Consider the following 20,150-nt stretch of genomic DNA (forward strand, 5'->3'; position numbering starts at 1 on the left):
TTTTTTTTTTTTTTTTTTTTGGTCAAAACTAGCATCAAAGTCTAGTATTTTCATTTTTGTCACACACACGACAATTATTGAAAGCAAGGAAAAACAACACTCAAACTTGGATATGGTATCTTCGTGGATATGCAGTTTAGTCTAGGCAGTTTCAACTCCAGTCGTAGAGCCTTTGGTGCATAGAGTAGAACATCGCTTTGCGCAATTATCTACCGATCCATTCCCAATTTCACTTGCATCTACTCACCGAACAATATAGTAGAATGGATTAAAATATTATCTTATTGATCATTCCAAAATATTCAATAATAATAGTATAATGAGTTTAGATGGTCCTTTTTACCAGAGTTTGTGAGAGATTTAATGGCACCGCACAGATATGATACACACCCTAACTTGCAATACTCATTCACACCATCATCAACTAGAGTCAAATTTCAAAAAAAAAAAAAAATTAATCTTGATGGAACTGGTAAAAACTGACATGATAAAGCTTATAATAGCAGAAATAAATTACGTGAGTCATAGGGAAATCCATTCGGGCATGGCCCCAAATGTTGTCCGTCAAAGAGTATGCATTTACTGGTTGTTGCACATTCTATTCGGGAGCCTCCTTCAGAACGACAATATTTGTAGAAATCTCTAGCATCCAAAGAAGGGCAGCAGCTCCTTGCTTCAACTTGAATTTGTGCCATGAACAGACTCATCATGAGCACACTTAGAATCAGAGTTTTGCCTTCCATCTTTCGACTGATAACTTGTTTGATCACACAGTATATATTTAATCTAGAGAAACCTTTTGTATTTAATGCTTGTGTTGATAAAATGGTGATGAAACTAGACATTCTTATATACTAGTTTTGCTACAGTTTTCACCACAAAATGTATTCCACACCTTTCTATCATGCTCAATAGAATCCACACACTGGTTGGACCACCCTATCGCAATAGCTAACAAAACTTACTTCTTAATTATGTTTGTTTTTACTAATTTTAATTTAAATTTTGGAAAGTTAAAATATAATCTACAGGTAACGTAATATATCTAAAAGGTAAAAAGAAAAGAAGGGAGATACAGACAATGCATAGTATCCTAACATGCACGCCTCCTCAAGACGAAGTAAGGTTCGGGAGAATCGGGAAGGTAATACCGAGGAAAAATGAAGTGGGTATGTATTATCTCACATGTCCGTATACTGCATGCCTTACTTTTATTTATTTAATTTTTTTTTTAAAGATAGTGTATAGATTTACAAGCTTTTGGTAATTACTGTACAAATCTTCTCATTATTATTTATATTCATATTTAGATGGATTTACAAAAAAAAAATTGTCGATTAGATTCTGTTGTGCAAAATTATTTTGTATGTAACTGGGGGACATGTTGTATATCGAAATTTTTGTAATAGTAAGATACTTTTATCGTTTCATAATCAAAGCAAAAAAAGGACATCAACATGATACATAGCTATTCCGAGAACATGATACTTTGAAGTAGAACAATCCGTTAAAGAAACAAGAAAAGCTACTCCAAAACATACATGAATATATATTGAGTAAGTACATTTTATAGTTTATACTTTATAGTGTATAGTTCTCAATTATACTTTATAGTGTATATACTTTATATTATATATATACACTATAAAGTATAATTGAGAACGTGTATGTTTCAATTACGTCGTGCTGATGAACTTGATTAATATAGTCTCTGACTTCGTAGCCACCCATCGGCAGCAGCCGGAACAGTTTAACATACATTATCTTCATTAACCAGAATTGGAGATTACATATTATCATCAGTCTTTAACACTAAGAATAATAATATAGGTTGCTAACAAAATAAATACTGATAAATACGAATTGTTCGGCACCACAAACTTCATTCTACACATTTATCTCATGCTGTGAGGACCACCCTCTCTTTCAAGCTCATGAGTCATTGGCTGGACCACCCTCTCTTTCAAGCTCATGAGTCACTGGCTAGACCACAAACTACTGCACATACATACGAGAAATCTTTGTCTTTGGGGTGGCAAAGTTAAGATTGTTTATGTTTTGTAGTGGAAGATATATTTTCGTGTGAAATTATTCTTTACTGACACTATATAAGTCAATTATTGTGGATCACTTTCTATATAGTTAATATTTATATTTTATTTAGCTGTTAAAATTTTGTGTTACTTGGATAACAAGAATTTTTGGGTAGAAAATATTCCAAAACCTTTTAAATAATTTAAAATTTAAGAAAATAATAACATTTAGAATAATGTTACATTATATATTATGAAATAGTTTGAAAGTATATATTTTAAACTAACATTAAAATGAAATTATGTAATAAAATAGGAAAGGTAAATAAAACTATATCAAAAACAAACTTTTTTTTGGATAAAAAACTATGAATCTATATATAATAGTAAACCCACTTTTTTGTGTTAACTTTAATCCAACGGATGAGATTACTTCTATTATCACATATAAGGGTTTAAAATTATTAATGATCCCAATAGTTGCAAGTTTTTTTTTCCAAATAATCTTGTTTCTTCGTAGTACTATATCTTTCAAAAATCGCACATTTTAAAGTATCAATTAGTTTACTAGACTCGATGTAACATGTCAAAGGAAGATGGTGTGAAAGAGGCTTGTAGAAGCTTCGAGAACTNGTACGCGCAAGAGGTGAACGATCGTCTCGCTTCTGTCTTGATGTTTATGATCTCATCCATCTCAGTTTTGATCTTCCTCGGTGTAATGTTACTGACAGCAGCAAACAGCAAAAGATTACTCAGACGTGACCCTGTTCTCTGGTCTGCTACTGGTCCAAAAGACAAATAAAAAATCGTATGCTAAAATAATGTAACTTTTTCATTCATATATGGGATCGAAATAAAGAACTTGCAACTACAGTTTGAATTGAAAATCGAACCCTATCTTCAATTATTGGAATAATCTGAATAACCCTTCAGTTTGATGACTTGATGGACATGGAAGAGCTTCTCTATTATTGGAATAATCTGAATAACCCTATCTTCCTTGATCTTGTTACTAGATTCTATGGAGAGATCTGCACTGACTTGTTCGCCAATTGATGATGGCTGTGTTAAAAATTGATCAAAATGGGTTTTATATGTGTTGTGTTAACACAGAGCATATGATGCAGAGTGTCTTTCTCTGTGTTCTGTAATTTTTGTAAGTTCTTCAAGTGACACCAACTTTAATTTCAATGCTCTTCCGTAGTCGTTGTCTCTCACATCAAACTAATGCATTTCGGCTACAAATTATCCACCGTATTCCACACAGTCTGCCGCCATATCTTTATCGCCGCCATAAGCCTCTTTGATCGAATAAAAGCCCAATACGTTTTAAAAATTAACCAAGTCCCACATCGGATATATAATAAACGGATACTAACCCATAACCCCTATAAATAAAAGCTAATCCACTTTTGCTTACAAATCATCCACTCAGTAGTGGGCTTTCTTGAAGGCCCGACTGTTGGAAAGTACCAATATTTTTCTTCGACTTTTTAAACTTTTCTTTTTTGTACGGATTTTTTTACTTTCTTTTTATTTTGTTTTAGTTTTTAAGTGTTGAATTTTAAATTTGGGTAAGCAAACGGGATACAACATCCAGTCCATATTCTTTGTGGTCTGTAAGAGGTGTTCTAGGTCCAACATGCCTTACACATAACTTAAATTTAACACTTATTTTTTGTGAAGTACACTTTTTCTTAATTTTTTAAAAAACTTTTATATTCATATTTTTTAAAAAATTTTTAAGGTTTTAAGTTTTTAAGGTTTTATAGATAATAAATTGTATTGTCTTCTTTAATATTTTTGTTTAAGGTTTTATACATAACTTTTTTTTGTGTGAACCACGCTATTTTCTTAATTTTTCAAAAGACTTTTATATTCATGTTATTTGAACTTTTTAAGTTTTTAAGGATAAATAATAAATTATTTTGTCTTCTTTAATATTTTTGTTTAAGGTTTTATAAATAACTTAAATTTAACTCTTTTTTTTTGTGGACCACACTTTTTTCTTAATTTTTCAAAAAAACTTTTATATTCATGTTATAAACTTATAAGGTTTTATAAATAATAAATTGTTTTGTCTTCTTTAATATTTTAGTTTAAGATTTTGCAGATAATATTTTAATTGAATTTGTATGATATGATTTCTGGAGAAAAAAAAAATATATTTTTCCTTCCAATAAATTTCTGGATAATTTAGTCCTTTAATTTAATACTTGTGTAATGTTTCAAACTAATATATAAACTAAATTATCCTTTAATGTTTAATTAACTAAACTCTACTTTTAATAAGAAAACACACTCTTATACAGTTTTGTTACAACTTTTCAATTACTTTTAAGTTTTATCTCTTCAGCTCTTCCTCTTGTGCCAACTGATCGTAAGAAGTTCACAACTCGAGTACTCTACTTACCTACAAAACCACAAAAAGCAATTCGTTAGTCTTTTTCTATTTCCGGCTAACCCTAACAGCACACATTTGATAGACTCATACATCTAAGATATATGTCACTCTAGAATTAAGCTTAGATATATAAAAAGAAATTATCGTCATCTAAATAAAATGAATAATATAACAAGAATATATTATTCACACATGTCATCAAAAAAATGCAAGTTATTTTTTGATATTTACTCCACAAGCCAAGACAGCATAAACCAACCAAGCAATCCCCAAACTTATTTCAACAAGCCGACGATTCTTGTTCCAACAAGAGTTATGTGATTTCAAAATTCTCTTAGGTTAGATTCTGCTTTAGATCCTTAAAGAGTTAAGACGAATTGAGGCCCCTCCCTCCATAGGCCTTATGTAATTTTATTCCTCGAATCGAAACTATCCACGTGGATATATCAACCAATCAAAACCTCCCACATGGGACAACCAGCGAGATAATCAAAAAACTTCAAAAGACCTTCTTCTTCAACTAGAGGCTTTCTGGTAAACGGCAAAATACCCTTTTTCTTTCACTTTTCCTCGTCTTCTTCTCGAATCTGAAAAGAGAGAGAGAGAGAGAGATGAGATCAAAATCAACAATGGCGGTCAAATCAAAACTCGTCTCTCTTCTATTCCTCGTAGCAACACTCTCATCAGCCTTCGCAGCTTCGTTTTCCGATTCGGATTCCGATTCAGATCTCGTCAACGAACTTGTTTCACTCAGATCAGCCACGGAATCAGGCGTAATCCATCTCGACGACCACGGGATCTCTAAATTCCTCACCTCTGCTTCCACTCCTCGTCCTTACTCGTTACTCGTCTTCTTCGACGCTACTCAACTCCACAGCAAAACCGAGCTTCGTTTACAAGAGCTCCGTCGCGAGTTCGGCGTCGTCTCCGCTTCCTACCTCACTAACAACAACGGATCTGAAGGAACCAAGCTCTTCTTCTGCGAGATCGAGTTCTCGAAATCTCAGTCTTCGTTTCAGCTCTTCGGCGTTAACGCTTTACCTCACATTCGTCTCGTAAGTCCTTTTATATCGAACCTCCGCGATGAATCTGGTCAGATGGATCAATCTGATTACTCTAGGTTAGCTGAATCAATGGCTGAGTTCGTCGAACAACGAACTAAACTCAAGGTCGGTCCTATTCAACGTCCGCCGTTTCTTTCCAAGTCTCAGATCGGAGTTATCGTTGCCTTGATCGTTATCGCTACTCCGTTCGTTATCAAACGGATCCTGAGAGGAGAAACTCTTCTTCATGATCATAGACTTTGGTTAGCTGGTGCTATCTTTGTTTACTTCTTTAGCGTTGCTGGTACAATGCACAACATTATCAGGAAAATGCCTATGTTTCTTCAAGATCGTAACGATCCGAATAAGCTTGTCTTCTTTTACCAAGGATCTGGTATGCAGCTTGGAGCTGAAGGATTCGCTGTTGGATTCTTGTATACTGTTGTTGGATTGCTTTTGGCTTTTGTTACTAATGTGCTTGTTCGAGTGAAGAATCTTAATGCACAGAGATTGGTTATGCTTTTGGCTTTGTTCATATCGTTCTGGGCTGTGAAGAAAGTTGTTTACTTGGATAATTGGAAGACTGGATACGGTATTCATCCGTATTGGCCATCGAGCTGGCGTTGATTTCATCACATTCTTGAGGAGTGTGGTGTGGTTACAACAAGGTAATGGCTTTAGATTTTGTAAAACATTTCTGAGAATTGAGTAATGATGTTTTCGGACGTTTTGTGTTTCGGTTTGATATACTTTTGAATCGGTGTAGTACTATAATTTCAGATGGTTTAAACTCTTTACTGCTACATTAGTATCTTGTTAAGTTATTTATCTGAATGAGTAACATATAGAACCAAGGTCTTTTAGTTAATGAAATCTATCATACTGTTCTGTTTGATCTCTGTGTAGGAACAATATTTGGAAATTCAGATACTGTACCACGAGTTTATATCTTCCCTTTAGTCTTGCTTACATCATCTACTCCGAAAAAGGATGTTGTCTTAGAGAGTAGAGTATAGTAACTGTGTAAGCATTATGGAACCTTTTACTTATTGTGTGAGTATTACCATCTCATGTTACTCTCTGTTTGAGAACCGAGTCAGAAAAGATTGGTTTGCAAGTATGAGTTTTTTAATTACCATCTATAATATGATAGAGATGGGAGTTTTTGGTTTACACACCGTTGTTAGGTTTTAGCCACTTGACATGACACAGGCTTGCCAGGGTGGGAACCATGTTTCCTCTTGTTAGGCATTGCATTGGCATATCATCAGCTGTTCAAACTTTTCTGAGATCATTTAAACTTGATAATTGTGAATCACGCCTCTCAGATACATCATCTTGACGTTGATTATTTGTTTGCTTTTAAAATACACGTAGAAACTGAAGTTTGAAACCAGTTGAGGGTTTATGTTGTATGATCAAAATAACCTTTTTTTTTTGTTTGGGCAAACTATATTTTATAAACTGAAAACAAGTTAGCCTCCACCAACGAAGGAATTGATCATCAGCAACAAAACATTTATAGCAATAAAACATTTAAAGCATCTTCCTTGGCCTTTAAACACAAATCAAAAGTCTCACCAATAAGAGTTGAGTGCACAAAAGCTCGCGAAACAGAGTCGTGATTAGCTTGACCTTCAAATGATGGAAGCCTTATGAGTCCAGCCAGACAAGACATTCAAGTGATGGAAGCCTTATGAGCCCGACCGAGCACATGTCCAAAGTAGGACTTCTTGAAACCTTTATTTTCATAGCATCCATCCAGTGTAGTCTTCGAGAGAACACCTACTGCAGCGGTGATACATAGAGCAGTTAGCAAAAAAAATGTCCAGCAAGGGAACTTCCTCAACTATGAAGCACAACCATCCCATACGAGATGAGATCAAAATGACCTTTGATTTGGTTTTTGTCGAATCAAATGGTTGATGAATATCTTCTTTCTTCTTTGGATTTGCTTGTATAATCTTGACTTAGCTTATTCGATCCATTTCAAGCCCACACAAAATATTGGGCCTTTGAGTTTTAGTTGACCACCCCTAAACGTTTCTTATATATTACTTTTGGTCTCTCTCGTTTGAGACGAGAACCTTTTAGTTTTAGCCATTCATCACAATCAAATTGATTTTGATTTGAGTTGGATTGACGCATGTAGGGGTTTTGACATCAAGTTAAAATGGAATTACATAGATTGACCCATATTAATATACACTAGTTTACCATAATTTTTGGAAGATACTTGATTAATAAAAATTGGGTAAATAAAACTTAAAAATCAAAATCATTTTTCGACGGGGATAATGGATTTTATAACCCAAAGGCACGAGGTGTTTTGAAAGTGACTAGTGACTAAGCACATATTTCAACCTATTATACAAAACCACACACACAGCCTGTCTCATACAGTCACATTGTATGTTATTACAATTTAAGACAATGACGATTGCATATACATACTTACAAATGTATATACACATATATAATCGTATGTCGTTATGCATTTATAGAGAACCAGAAAACGTGAAGGCCTCAACTCATATATCTCAAAAATGTGTAGCTTTCCAAATCTATAAATAAAAGATTAAGGCTAATCATTTGATATGACAGCAATATAATTTTTTTTTGTTGCGCCTTGTATATATTAGTCATTAATTAGTATAAAAATAAACGACAGCTTTCTTATTGATTATTAAAGCAAAAGTCGTTTGGTAATTAGCAAAAATAAAGTATGTTTAGAAATGAAATTGTGTTTGAAACTTGAGAGGCATGTATATGAAAATTGTTGGATCGAGTGTATAATACAAAAACTATATGATATGGTGCAATCTATATATTTTTAATGCTTCGACTGCTTTACCCGTGAACTTCCAAACTTTATTTGTCTGTTTTAGATCTGTAGATCTTATTTTCTTATGATGTTAACAAATCATATGAAAAAATCCACAAAATATCAATAACCATGTTATAAAGTATTATACAGTACGACTTATATATTAATTTACCTTACTCGGTAATAGTTTTATTTTTATATGATCATCTAATATGCAGTTACTACTGTAGATTAAGTTCCTTTCGAATACTTTGATAATATAAATATTAAAATCAGTTCATAATTTAACAACTTTTTCAGATTATACTAGTTTTTCAAGTTGTTGGACCAAATCTTTGATTACACTTGCCATATTGGTTTAGTTGATGGATGAAACAAATAATTTAAACGCTAGCATATGATATAGCTGAACCAACTCTTATAAGAAAAACTACAGACCTTTACACTAGTTGTTGACCACTAATAATACTATGGTGGTTAATTTCCTCGAAGGGCTAAGATTCGATCCTATCTTTTTCATGGGATTAATTATACCATATGAGGATATAGACCGTCCTATTTTTTTTCGTTTACTATATGTATATGACCCCTCTTTGTGAGCCTAAATCAAACCACTTTTTGAAAAACATAACAGATACAAAATATAATAGAGGTTATCAATGTATTGAGTCAAATTATTAGAGCCTTCTTCATTATATATATGAAATAATCTAGCAAACACATCAAAAATTCACACTCATTGTAATTCACACACTAAGCGTTTAATAGGAACCAAAACAATTTATATGAATAGTTTAAATGTTGTATATACTATGGATATAAAATATATGAAATAACATAATTTATAGATAATATAATCACTAAATTATATTTTTAAGTTCTAAGAAAAACAATGAATAGTTGCATTTTATAAAGAAAAATTGTTTAGTTAACTGAGGTAAATATATAAGTCGTATATTACATATTTACCTCAGTTTACTCCAAATTCTAGTTGTTATGCTTATTAGTATATATTACATCATACTTTTTCAACTCCAAATTCTAGTTGTTATGCTGTCAAAATCCAGTATTATAATAGGTAATTTAAACTTTGAAGAATTAGGCGTACGCAACACTTATATATATATAAAAAGTTTATAGTCCTTAGACCACTTACATGCCATTTAGACAATGATCCGCTAATCAACCAAAGCGTTCATATAAACGTCAGATTGGAAAGACAAGAAATGGACCATTGTAGATTTCAGTCTTAATATGCGTTAAACGCAGCGTAACCCACTTTTTGAACTGTTTGTATCGGAGTGGATAATGAAAGAGTAAACGGATGGAATTGGTAGTTGAACTAAAACTCATGGAATGGATCACCTAAACCCTTTAACTAATTTTGCTTATTGTCTTACTACATAACATCATTGGTATACAAAAACCGAAAACACTATTCTCCTTGTCTTTATCGGGTAACATATTCGTTTTTCTGTTTTCCGTTANAAAAAAAAAAAAAAAAAAAAAACTATACAAATTTTATATTCTCCAATAATTGATCAAGAATATACTTTGTATTTAATTTATAGGGATATATAATTATTACCACTACTCTTTCATGTCTCCTTCCATTTCTTATTTGTCTTTATAAACTATTCCAATCTCAAACGAAAGGTTGTTTTGTCTCTTTTCTCTTTTCTCTTTCTTCTTCATCTTCATCATCCTCTCATTTCTGTTCTTTTTTTCTCTGTTCGATTCATTGCTTTTCTATACCATAATCATTAATGTAAGAAGTGTTTGGGATCTTTATAAGTAGTAGGCTATAACATTTATTGTTGTGTTGGATTCGAGCATGACTACAAGATTCAAAGGGCTTTATCACAAGAGCTTCAAGTGTTTCTCCGACATTTTTGGTAAATGGACTAGAAATCTAATCTTGTTTAGTTTTATGGAATGGTAACGAATGATCATTAGAATGATAACAAGAATATGGATTAAATGTGGATATTGTTTTGTAGATGAGAAGGAGGAAGAGATGGAAATTGGATATCCAACAGATGTTCGACACGTGTCACATATTGGTTGGGATAGTTCATCGAGTAGTGCACCTAGTTGGGTAAGACATTTTCTTGCAACAATTTTTAGAAATCATGTTTTTTTTTTTTTCCAACGTTGATGATGTCTCTGTTTTTTTATGTGGATTTCATTATTTGTTTTAGTAATAGCAAATGGAAAAAAGAAAAAATTACAATGTTGATCGATTTTCGGTTTAGTTTAACCGGTTAATCGAATTTTGCAGCTACATGAATTCAAGACGAGCAACAATGTTTTAGAGCCAAACTCATCATGGCCATTTCAAGGCAAGTTCTTTCTATTATTGTTTAACGTTCTGTCAATAAATAAGCTAATGTATCATTACTTAATTGATGAATACATAAAACACTAATATATATATATATGTTTGACAACATAGATTCTAATGAAATGTATTTTTTAAAAAAATATAGATTTGAAATCAGCGATGGAGGCATTTGGAGAAGTTCAAAGCAGCAAAGAGATGGAAAGAGAAACAACAAAACAAAACCTGAAGAAGAAACTCTCTTCAAAAGCTTCTCTATTGTGTAATTCATGGTCACCAAGATTCTCAAGATCAAGCAAGGTCCTTGCTTAATTATTTTTCGTTTCTAATTTCCCATGTCATTGTTTATATAATAATATATATATAGAGAATATAGGTGAGATATCAATCTTAATGCTTCCGTTCAAGATATATCAAGTGTGTACAAATTAATACTCATATTGTCTTTGCAATGATATTGGAATGGTTTTACTATTAATATGGTTGTGATGTGAATGTGATGGGAAAGAAAAAAAAAGTAAGTTTGGAAGAAAATCTACTTATTTCACAGTTTCACTACCTCTGTTTATTTACTATTTATGTGACTTTTTTTTTGTTTGTTAAAAACTATTTATGTGACTTCACAAGTCTATATCCTTTGTTGTTTTTGTCTGCTCATTTTTCATAAAGTGATTTTCGTAAAATTTAGAAGCTTCTGAATTTCTTTTCCATCTTATTTTTCAACAATATAGATGACTTATCTCTATAAGTTTACAACCACTAAAAATTTACTCCCTCTTTCACGTTTTAATAGTTTTTTTTTTTTGGCTAAAACACAAATATTAAGAAACAATATATATATTGTCATTAATAAGAACTTAACTAATAGAAGAAGAAAAATATTGCAGAATTCAAATACTCATAACTTATAAGCTTATGCATAAAAACTTGAGAAAATCTAACAAAATAGACCAAACACAAATAGTTTTAAACATTTTATATGTACATGAGTATAACTTTTTGCAATTGCACTAACCTCCCTTAAACAAAATACAATATATCATTTCGAGTATAGAAAATTTAACACTCCCACAAATAAAAATAACACTCATATTTACTCACCTTGGAAACACAAGTACGTCACATGATCGAATTCATGTCAGCTCAACTAGACCAAGTGACCAACTTCGAGTCATATCAGTCAAATCTCTTTCGTTTTAGGTTTATTTTGGTTCGAGTTACATTAATGTCATTGAAGGCTGGTAACATATTATAACTATAACACATGGGAATCCGCCTTGGTGATTTTTACGCAATTTTGAAGGGATCCTCGAATACATCAGCGCTAAACTCTTCATCTTGAGAAAAGTCCTCCAAGTAACAAGCGTTACGTTTTTCACTTGTCATCTCCTTACATCCAAATGCTCAGGTGTAGGTTCTAAACGATGGAGTAATTCATCATTCCAACTCATTGGAGATTGCATATGAATATGGTCATTATATACTACTTGTTATTGATGGGCTCGTGGATAGCTATAAATGACATTTCGTTCAGTGACCAGTCAAATTTATACTATTATGTTTACACGCTCATTAAAAATTCGAGAAATAAGCTACTCCACCGTTATACCATTCTATAGAGATTTAGTCGGTTATCAAAGTCCGAATCACCATTCGTTACAGAAACCCAAAAAAATAAACGAAATGGTCAATAAAGTCATACATGTATTCGTAGGATCATTGGCTTAAGCGGATATAGTAATGGACACACTTTAAAGTCTGGACCAAACATTTTTTCTGGCAGATATGATCCAGCCCATATATGTCTATATATTTCTATAGGAAGAATCGATTTGTAGATAAAGTAGTGGCAAAGAAGGAACTGAAACGATATTGTTCAGTGACCATAAAATGCAAAAACTTATGTAAGAAAAGTCTTATATCTAGCCCATACCTTTTTTAATTATTTATATTTCACTGTTGAATAAAAAGAGAATAGTAGCAAGACATGCATTTTAAGTTTTAACCCAAAAAAAAATGATAACAGAGCATACAATTTTTTGGTCCCTAGGCATATAATTTTTTTTAGACCCTTTCCAACATAATTTCTTTTTCCATTTTTTTACCTCATTTGCTTAAGGTTTTTTGAAAAAAGAAAATTTGTCCCATGGTCACCGCCCCTCTCACCCTAGGTATGAGCCGGGCCTGATGAAAACGACTTGAGAATCGATATCATTCGTTGGTGCTGTCCAATTGCTCAATGTCAATGCGGTAATAAATTTTGAGAACTTAAAACTTTTTAAAAAAATTTATACACAATTTTAACAGTAAAAGTTACTGTTACTTGTAAGTAAGAGAAAACCTCTGCAAATGGGATTGTTTTAGAATGCTTTGTTTCTTGAAAGTGTATTATTATTATTTTCAAAACCCCATTGTGTTGTTTTTACAATTTTAATTGAACGTCTAAACCATGAACATCATAACAACTCTATTGTGTATTACCAATTCATGGTCATTTCAATATCTAATAGTTAAATGAATCAACGACTCATATTTCACGGAGCAAATCGCGCATGCAGAAAAATCCATCAACTGAACAATTTGGACAGCGATGTTTCTGATGATTCGTTGATTTCCCCAGTCTTACGAACTTTCCTGCAAAATTTTCCTAGCCGTCGAACATGAACCAATTGATTACCCAACCTATAAACACACAGAGCAAATGGACACATGTGTTGTATGAATCAGTGTTTGGTGAAGAGAGAGCTTGTCGTGTAATGAGAGTTGCATGTGTTCAACAACTTTGTTATGTTTTGTAATTTTCCTTTTGGGATATTTTCTACGGTGAGAATTCCATTTGCGAGGTCGCATCATTGGCCAAGCGCCCTTTGTACGGCCAACATGTGACTAGACCTTCTTTGATTTCAACGGTCCAAAATAATATTACATTAACGTTACACATATATATAATAAATCTAATACTCTAGATCCTGTACCTTTTTATTGTCGTTAGCATCGATGACGAATGAAAATGACAAATGATACATCGCGTTGTTCGTGTCATTGTTGCCAAAACGATGATGTATATAAGTTAATTATACTGCCGTTGGTTTACATTTTACAACTATCTATTTCAATGATGATATTGGTAATCCAACGACATAATTCTCATTGAATTATAGCTTAACTTACAAACTAAACTTTGTCACATGTAAATTACTCATTGACTCTTGATAACTATTGACGGCAAGAATATAAAACCAAAATTGGAATTATTTAAGTCCACAAAGGAGGAGAAAATACAAATCTTGAATATTGAAAATTCTTTTCTGTAATATAGAAAATTTAATTATAAGCAAATATATATATATATATATATATATATATATCAAAACATGAAGGTTTCAGATATTTATATATTCAGTTTAGTCTTAAAAATTTGATAAATATCACGAAAATAGTTGAGTACGTGTAGACTATTTCCAAAATTGATCTTTGCTTCTTTAAAGTAATTGTAACGTGTAGACTATTTCTAAACACTTGGTTTCTTCATGGTCATAAATATCAAATTCTGAGAAGAAATAATTTATCAAATTCTTAAACCGGATCTAATGCACCGCCTCTCCCTTAGTTTGACGAATGTACCCATACAATTTAAACCACAAAACCTAACTACAAAGGGTATTTTCGTATATTCCAAAAAAGTCTGAATAACCCTAACTTGTCGTTACAGTCCAAAACGAAACCTTAATTTCCCTCCTCTGTTCTCAATCTCTTCCTATAAATTCTCTTCTTCTCCCTCTTCCACTTTAACAAATAAACAAACGTCTCTTCTCTCTCTCTCCTTCTCCCTCTCTGATATAATCTTAAACCTACCTCGAGACCATCGTCTTCTTCAATAACCCACTCAAGAAGAAAGAAACACACAATGATCTCTTCAGTTAAACCTACTTCATCTTCCTTCTCCACCGTCTTCTCCGGCGGGGTTAGGCGGTCAATTCCAACGAAGCTTCAGTTTTCTCCTTTAAACATAATCAAAAACTGCCATAACCAAAGCTTCAGCTCCAATGCTATCTCACATCAAAAGCCTCTACACATTTCATCAGCTTCCAATTTCAAGCGTGAGGTCAGAGTTCAAGCTTACGAGGCGGATCGATCTCGTCCACTCGACATCAACATCGAGCTTCCCAACGAACAGTCGGCGCAGAAGCTTAAAATCGGAATCTACTTCGCGACTTGGTGGGCACTTAACGTTGTTTTCAACATCTACAACAAGAAAGTCCTCAATGCTTTTCCTTACCCGTGGCTTACTTCGACGTTGTCTCTCGCTTGTGGCTCTCTGATGATGCTTGTCTCTTGGGCTACTAGAATCGCAGATGCTCCTAAAACTGATCTTGATTTCTGGAAAACTCTGTTCCCGGTAAGAATTTAAGATTTACTCTGTTTTCCGGTTTAAATTTTAGGGTTTTGTTGCTAATTTTCCGGCATGAAACTGATTTTGAGCTTTGTTTTCCGGTGATAGTTTAGATTTTGTCATGATGTTGTTGCTAGAAGGGATTTATTATTTGTTTTATTATAATTCAGAGCTCGAGCTAGTTGTAAACTAAAACACTAGAACATGGTGGAACTTCAACTTGTTTATTGTCTGATAGTGAATGTTTTTGATTTATGTTTTGCTTCTTTTTTTTTCTTCAAGGTCGCTGTAGCACATACGATAGGACATGTGGCGGCAACAGTGAGTATGTCAAAAGTAGCAGTTTCTTTCACACACATCATTAAAAGTGGTGAACCAGCGTTCACTGTATTGGTCTCAAGATTATTCATGGGCGAGACTTTCCCTCTTCCTGTCTATCTCTCTCTTTTACCAATCATTGGAGGCTGTGCACTCGCTGCTGTTACAGAGCTTAACTTCAACATCACTGGTAAATACTCACAATCCTATAAGATTGGTTTTTTTTTTGTAACCAAAAGGAATTTCACATTGTGACAGTTGTTTGATATATTATGGTCTTATGTAAAAAACTTTGGCAGGGTTTATGGGGGCAATGATATCGAATTTGGCATTTGTGTTTCGGAATATATTTTCCAAGAAAGGGATGAAAGGGAACTCAGTGAGCGGAATGAACTACTACGCTTGCTTATCGATGATGTCTCTTTTGATCCTCACTCCATTTGCTATTGCCGTCGAAGGTCCTCAAATGTGGGCTGCTGGTTGGCAAAATGCTGTTTCTCAAGTCGGACCAAACTTTGTCTGGTAAGAACTAAAACCAAACGAATACTCTTTTCTTTTGTATTTTGTTAGAATTTATAGACTTCAGTTGATTGGTCAATGTCTCTATTAAGATTCTAACATGTTTTGATATCAAATTGGGGTATTATAAATTGCAAGAAACTTTTTTTTTTTTTTGGCAAGAAACTTAATGTTTTGTGTTTCATGTTTGAAATCAACAGGTGGGTAGTGGCACAAAGTGTGTTCTACCATTTGTACAATCAGGTCTCATACATGTCCTTAGACCAGATTTCGCCGTTGACTTTCAGTATCGGTAATACGATGAAACGTATCTCCGTCATTGTTGCATCGATCATCATTTTCCATACCCCGATTCAACTGGTTAATGCACTTGGTGCTGCCATTGCGATTCTTGGAACTTTCCTCTACTCACAGGTAAACAAACAATAGCCGCCGAATCACTTGATGGAATAGTTCTTTAATGAAATAATCAAATAGCCAAAGTTTTTCTTTTTCGGTTACTCAAATTGGTTTTTGAGTGACGAATTTATAGTTCTAATGAACTTTTCATTAACGTTATTCCCCTGTTCCTTCCTTGAGCAGGCGAAGCAGTGAGGATGGTTTAGGAGGCAATTTCTTTGGTTGATCTTGAAAAGAAAAAATAAAAAAAAATACTAACAAGAGAATAGCCAGAGAGGAAAGAATATTCCGGTGAGATCAACATCGGAAAGTGCTTTTCTCGTCAATGAATGTGAAGAAAGTGGAGCTTGAAGTTCATGACCATGTTATGAGTGTTTGCTTTTAGTTTTTGTTTTATTTTATTTTACATTGTATGTATCTCATATTAGACTAATTATAATATATTGCAGAAATTCATTTTTGTCTCTTCAATCTATTTCTTATAATTTTCTAAGAAAATGTGTTTCGGCTTTTAGTTTTTTATTTCATAAAAATTGGTGTTTTATAAGTTTCTATAAGGGTTTACATCATTTTAGAAGTTTAGTAAAACATGTAAAAATTATAATAAAACAATAGTGAAACGACAGCGTACGAGTAAAAAGAAGTACAGTTTGGGAGAGAGTCCCGCATACTGTGAAACGACGGCGTAAGAATAAAAGGAAGTAGTTTGGGAGAAAGTCCCACATCGGGTAGCTGAGGGTTTGTTAGTAGTGAAAGCTGCATATAAAATAAGGGTCTTGGTCTTTCGCTGAAAATCACGCAGCCATGTGGTGAGCACAAAGCGAACTATTCTTTCGCCTTTTACTAAAGAATACCGTGTGTTCTCCACGCTAAGTGGCATACGCCTATTTTTGGAGGGATCGGTCTTCGGATCGACCCAACATTATTATCAGTTTTAAATTTTGAACTCAATTAGTTACATTGAGCTACTGCCAGGCAATATATAATTTAACATCATTGATTGCTTGTGTAAAATTCACATAACGAAGAATTAGTTTTGTTAGTTTTTTTCCATATTTAATCGAATTAGTTGCTTACTACTAATTTCTGTCAATCAGTACACTACACCATCTATATAATAAGCTCTTGAAAATAATTTCAATTGTAACAGAAACTCAGATTATTTTCATATCAGAGTTCTAATATTATATTAAAGGTGGATTTGGAAAAAAATGCTGGAATCAAACAATATCATTTCGATTTTGTTTTTTTCCTTTACCAAATTCCCAGCATATGTTAAGGTTGACTTGATCATAGAGACAAGTGTATTACCAAAGAGCAAGAGACGAGTCAACAACAACACACAGAGGTAGACAATGATCATAGAGATAGAAATGTAAGTTTTGGAAAACACACACAACTAAGACTCGTAAGAGTTTCGAGCCCATTCACACAACACGAGATAACAGTAACCCACACAAAATCCAAGAGTTTTTAGAAACATGTATGTTTCTTAGTATTCCTCTCCTTCATCATCCTCATCGTCACCACCTTCAGCACCGACCTCTTCATAATCCTTTTCCAATGCAGCAAGATCCTCACGAGCCTCAGAGAATTCTCCTTCTTCCATACCCTCACCCACATACCAGTGAACGAAAGCACGTTTTGCGTACATAAGATCAAACTTGTGATCAATACGGGAGAACACCTCTGCAACACTTGTGGAGTTGGAGATCATACAAACAGCTCTCTGCACCTTAGCAAGATCACCTCCTGGAACAACAGTTGGTGGCTGGTAGTTGATACCACACTTGAAACCAGTAGGACACCAGTCAACAAACTGGATTGTGCGCTTGGTCTNTTAGAAACATGTTTCTTAGTATTCCTCTCCTTCATCATCCTCATCGTCACCACCTTCAGCACCGACCTCTTCATAATCCTTCTCCAATGCTGCAAGATCCTCACGAGCCTCAGAGAATTCTCCTTCTTCCATACCCTCACCAACATACCAGTGGACGAAAGCACGTTTTGCGTACATAAGATCAAACTTGTGATCAATACGGGAGAACACCTCAGCAACACTTGTGGAGTTGGAGATCATACAAACAGCTCTCTGCACCTTAGCAAGATCACCTCCTGGAACAACAGTTGGTGGCTGGTAGTTGATACCACACTTGAAACCAGTAGGACACCAGTCAACAAACTGGATTGTGCGCTTGGTCTTGATGGTACCAACTGCTGCATTCACGTCCTTGGGAACAACATCACCACGGTACATCAAACAGCAAGCCATGTATTTCCCGTGACGTGGGTCACACTTGGCCATCATGGAAGAAGGCTCAAAAGCACTGTTTGTGATCTCAGCAACTGAGAGTTGCTCGTGGAAGGCCTTCTCTGCAGAGATGACTGGTGCGTAGGAGGAAAGCATGAAATGGATTCTTGGGTATGGGACCAAGTTGGTTTGGAATTCAGTGACATCAACGTTCAAAGCACCATCAAACCTCAGAGAAGCAGTCAACGAAGAGATAACCTGAAACCAAATAAACAAAGAGAGTAAACACAAGAAACAAAGCAGCAGAAACGTTAGTGTTTATAATTGTTGCAGGCTGGTTCTATACCTGAGAGACAAGACGGTTAAGGTTAGTGTAGGTTGGTCTCTCAATGCTTAGGGAACGTCTGCAGATGTCATAGATAGCTTCATTGTCGAGGAGAATAGAGACATCGGTGTGTTCCAAGAGTGAGTGAGTGGAGAGGACACTGTTGTAAGGCTCAACAACAGAGGTAGAGACCTGTGGAGATGGGTAAACTGTGAAACCCAACTTGGACTTTTTACCATAGTCAACAGAGAGTCTCTCAAGAAGGAGAGATCCAAGACCAGATCCAGTCCCTCCACCAACAGCGTTGAAAACAAGGAATCCTTGGAGACCAGTACAGTTATCAGCGAGCTTTCTGATACGGTCCAAGCACAGATCAACAATCTCTTTCCCAACTGAGATAATAAGATTACAAAAATCAAATCAGTTTTAATAATACACAATCATATCACGGAGATATATATAAAGAAGGGATTGAGTGAGTGAGTATCATACTGGTGTAATGACCACGGGCGAAGTTGTTAGCTGCGTCTTCTTTACCGCTGATGAGTTGCTCAGGGTGGAAAAGCTGACGGTAAGTACCGGTTCTGACCTCATCGATCACAGTTGGCTCAAGATCAACGAAAACAGCACGTGGAACGTGTTTCCCTGCACCGGTTTCACTGAAGAAGGTGTTGAAAGCATCGTCACCTCCGCCAACGGTCTTGTCACTCGGCATCTGGCCATCAGGCTGTGTACAATCCACCATACAAAAACAAAAACACCACAATCAATAAGAGTATCCAAAGATCTTAGACATAGAATCAAATCGAACCTACATTTTGAAAAACAAAAGAATCGGATCTCGAATCTACGAATCAACGAAGGCGTCGCAATCAAACACAGATCTAACATCTACAAGAGGTCTCGTTCATCAATCTAAACAGTTAGGTACTATAGATCTGCCATTTTAAATGATGAATCCGAAGAACTCAGGGACAAATATCTCAGATCTGATCTACAAATCTACAGATCTAAATGTAGATTAGAGGGAAGAGGAAGAGACGAACCTGAATGCCATGTTCAAGGCAGTAAAGCTCCCAGCAAGCATTTCCGACCTGGATACCAGCTTGACCAATGTGGATCGAGATGCACTCTCTCATCTTCGTTTCGGGGAAGGGTAAGATTTAGAAACTTTTGAGATTTTTTTACAGAGAAGAAGACGAAGAAGGAAGGAAGAAGAAGGGCGTTTATGAAGACGCTCTTCTTTTTTTCTAGATCTGAATTTGTTTTTTTGATTTCTAGGTTTTCTCCAAAGGTG

The 20,150-nt window shown here is 34.3% G+C and overlaps 5 protein-coding genes across 7 annotated transcripts; 3 read left to right on the forward strand and 2 right to left on the reverse strand.

The window, feature by feature from the left end:
• Positions 30-825, reverse strand: LOC104714506 (probable thionin-2.4). Its single transcript, XM_010431894.1, has 3 exons — positions 518-825; positions 344-424; positions 30-239 (listed from the first exon to the last, which is right to left on the reverse strand). The coding sequence occupies exons 1-3, from the start codon at positions 741-743 to the stop codon at positions 142-144; spliced, it is 405 nt and encodes a 134-aa protein (XP_010430196.1). The 5' UTR covers positions 744-825; the 3' UTR covers positions 30-141.
• LOC104714508 (probable dolichyl-diphosphooligosaccharide--protein glycosyltransferase subunit 3B) lies at positions 4,979-6,612 on the forward strand. Its single transcript, XM_010431895.2, has 2 exons — positions 4,979-6,148; positions 6,387-6,612. Exon 1 carries the CDS (start codon positions 5,049-5,051, stop codon positions 6,105-6,107), a length of 1,059 nt encoding a protein of 352 aa, XP_010430197.1. The 5' UTR covers positions 4,979-5,048; the 3' UTR covers positions 6,108-6,148; positions 6,387-6,612.
• On the forward strand, positions 9,913-11,059 carry LOC104714509 (CRIB domain-containing protein RIC9-like). The gene is made up of 4 exons (XM_010431896.2): positions 9,913-10,202; positions 10,308-10,405; positions 10,589-10,649; positions 10,797-11,059. The coding sequence occupies exons 1-4, from the start codon at positions 10,142-10,144 to the stop codon at positions 10,958-10,960; spliced, it is 384 nt and encodes a 127-aa protein (XP_010430198.1). The 5' UTR covers positions 9,913-10,141; the 3' UTR covers positions 10,961-11,059.
• On the forward strand, positions 14,556-16,710 carry LOC104714510 (glucose-6-phosphate/phosphate translocator 2, chloroplastic). 2 transcript variants are annotated; one of them, XM_010431897.2, is made up of 5 exons: positions 14,556-15,047; positions 15,324-15,549; positions 15,659-15,881; positions 16,079-16,292; positions 16,461-16,710. In XM_010431897.2, the coding sequence occupies exons 1-5, from the start codon at positions 14,556-14,558 to the stop codon at positions 16,470-16,472; spliced, it is 1,167 nt and encodes a 388-aa protein (XP_010430199.1). In that variant the 3' UTR covers positions 16,473-16,710. The 2 variants fall into 2 exon arrangements, with proteins under 2 accessions (XP_010430199.1, XP_019085221.1); XM_019229676.1 differs by lacking the exon at positions 16,461-16,710 and having other exon boundaries at positions 16,079-16,429.
• LOC104714511 (tubulin alpha-2 chain) lies at positions 17,553-20,150 on the reverse strand. Of its 2 annotated transcripts, XM_010431900.2 has the most exons (5): positions 19,900-20,150; positions 19,346-19,580; positions 18,875-19,245; positions 18,449-18,786; positions 17,553-18,085 (listed from the first exon to the last, which is right to left on the reverse strand). In XM_010431900.2, exons 1-5 carry the CDS (start codon positions 19,990-19,992, stop codon positions 17,770-17,772), a joined length of 1,353 nt encoding a protein of 450 aa, XP_010430202.1. In that variant the 5' UTR covers positions 19,993-20,150; the 3' UTR covers positions 17,553-17,769. The 2 variants fall into 2 exon arrangements, with proteins under 2 accessions (XP_010430202.1, XP_010430201.1); XM_010431899.1 differs by lacking the exon at positions 17,553-18,085 and having other exon boundaries at positions 18,119-18,786.

The sequence above is a fragment of the Camelina sativa genome, chromosome 9 (assembly GCF_000633955.1).
Source record: "Camelina sativa cultivar DH55 chromosome 9, Cs, whole genome shotgun sequence".
In the NCBI taxonomy this organism is placed as follows: Eukaryota; Viridiplantae; Streptophyta; class Magnoliopsida; order Brassicales; family Brassicaceae; genus Camelina; species Camelina sativa.

Excerpts from the sequence above, each read along its gene's own strand:
- LOC104714506 (XM_010431894.1), bottom strand. The coding sequence starts at position 743 with ATGGAAGGCAAAACTCTGATTCTAAGTGTGCTCATGATGAGTCTGTTC. Across the intron at positions 425-517 it reads TGGATTTCCCTATGACTCAC|TTGATGATGGTGTGAATGAG; the intron begins GTAATTTATTTC and ends ATTTGACTCTAG. Across the intron at positions 240-343 it reads TAAATCTCTCACAAACTCTG|ATGCAAGTGAAATTGGGAAT; the intron begins GTAAAAAGGACC and ends TTCGGTGAGTAG.
- LOC104714508 (XM_010431895.2), top strand. The coding sequence starts at position 5,049 with ATGAGATCAAAATCAACAATGGCGGTCAAATCAAAACTCGTCTCTCTT.
- LOC104714509 (XM_010431896.2), top strand. The coding sequence starts at position 10,142 with ATGACTACAAGATTCAAAGGGCTTTATCACAAGAGCTTCAAGTGTTTC. Across the intron at positions 10,203-10,307 it reads GTGTTTCTCCGACATTTTTG|ATGAGAAGGAGGAAGAGATG; the intron begins GTAAATGGACTA and ends ATTGTTTTGTAG. Across the intron at positions 10,650-10,796 it reads CTCATCATGGCCATTTCAAG|ATTTGAAATCAGCGATGGAG; the intron begins GCAAGTTCTTTC and ends AAAAAAATATAG.
- LOC104714510 (XM_019229676.1), top strand. The coding sequence starts at position 14,556 with ATGATCTCTTCAGTTAAACCTACTTCATCTTCCTTCTCCACCGTCTTC. Across the intron at positions 15,550-15,658 it reads GCTTAACTTCAACATCACTG|GGTTTATGGGGGCAATGATA; the intron begins GTAAATACTCAC and ends AAACTTTGGCAG. Across the intron at positions 15,882-16,078 it reads GTCGGACCAAACTTTGTCTG|GTGGGTAGTGGCACAAAGTG; the intron begins GTAAGAACTAAA and ends TGAAATCAACAG.
- LOC104714511 (XM_010431900.2), bottom strand. The coding sequence starts at position 19,992 with ATGAGAGAGTGCATCTCGATCCACATTGGTCAAGCTGGTATCCAGGTC. Across the intron at positions 19,581-19,899 it reads GCCTTGAACATGGCATTCAG|CCTGATGGCCAGATGCCGAG; the intron begins GTTCGTCTCTTC and ends GATTGTACACAG. Across the intron at positions 18,086-18,448 it reads ACAATCCAGTTTGTTGACTG|GTGTCCTACTGGTTTCAAGT; the intron begins GTGTCCTACTGG and ends GTTTGTTGACTG.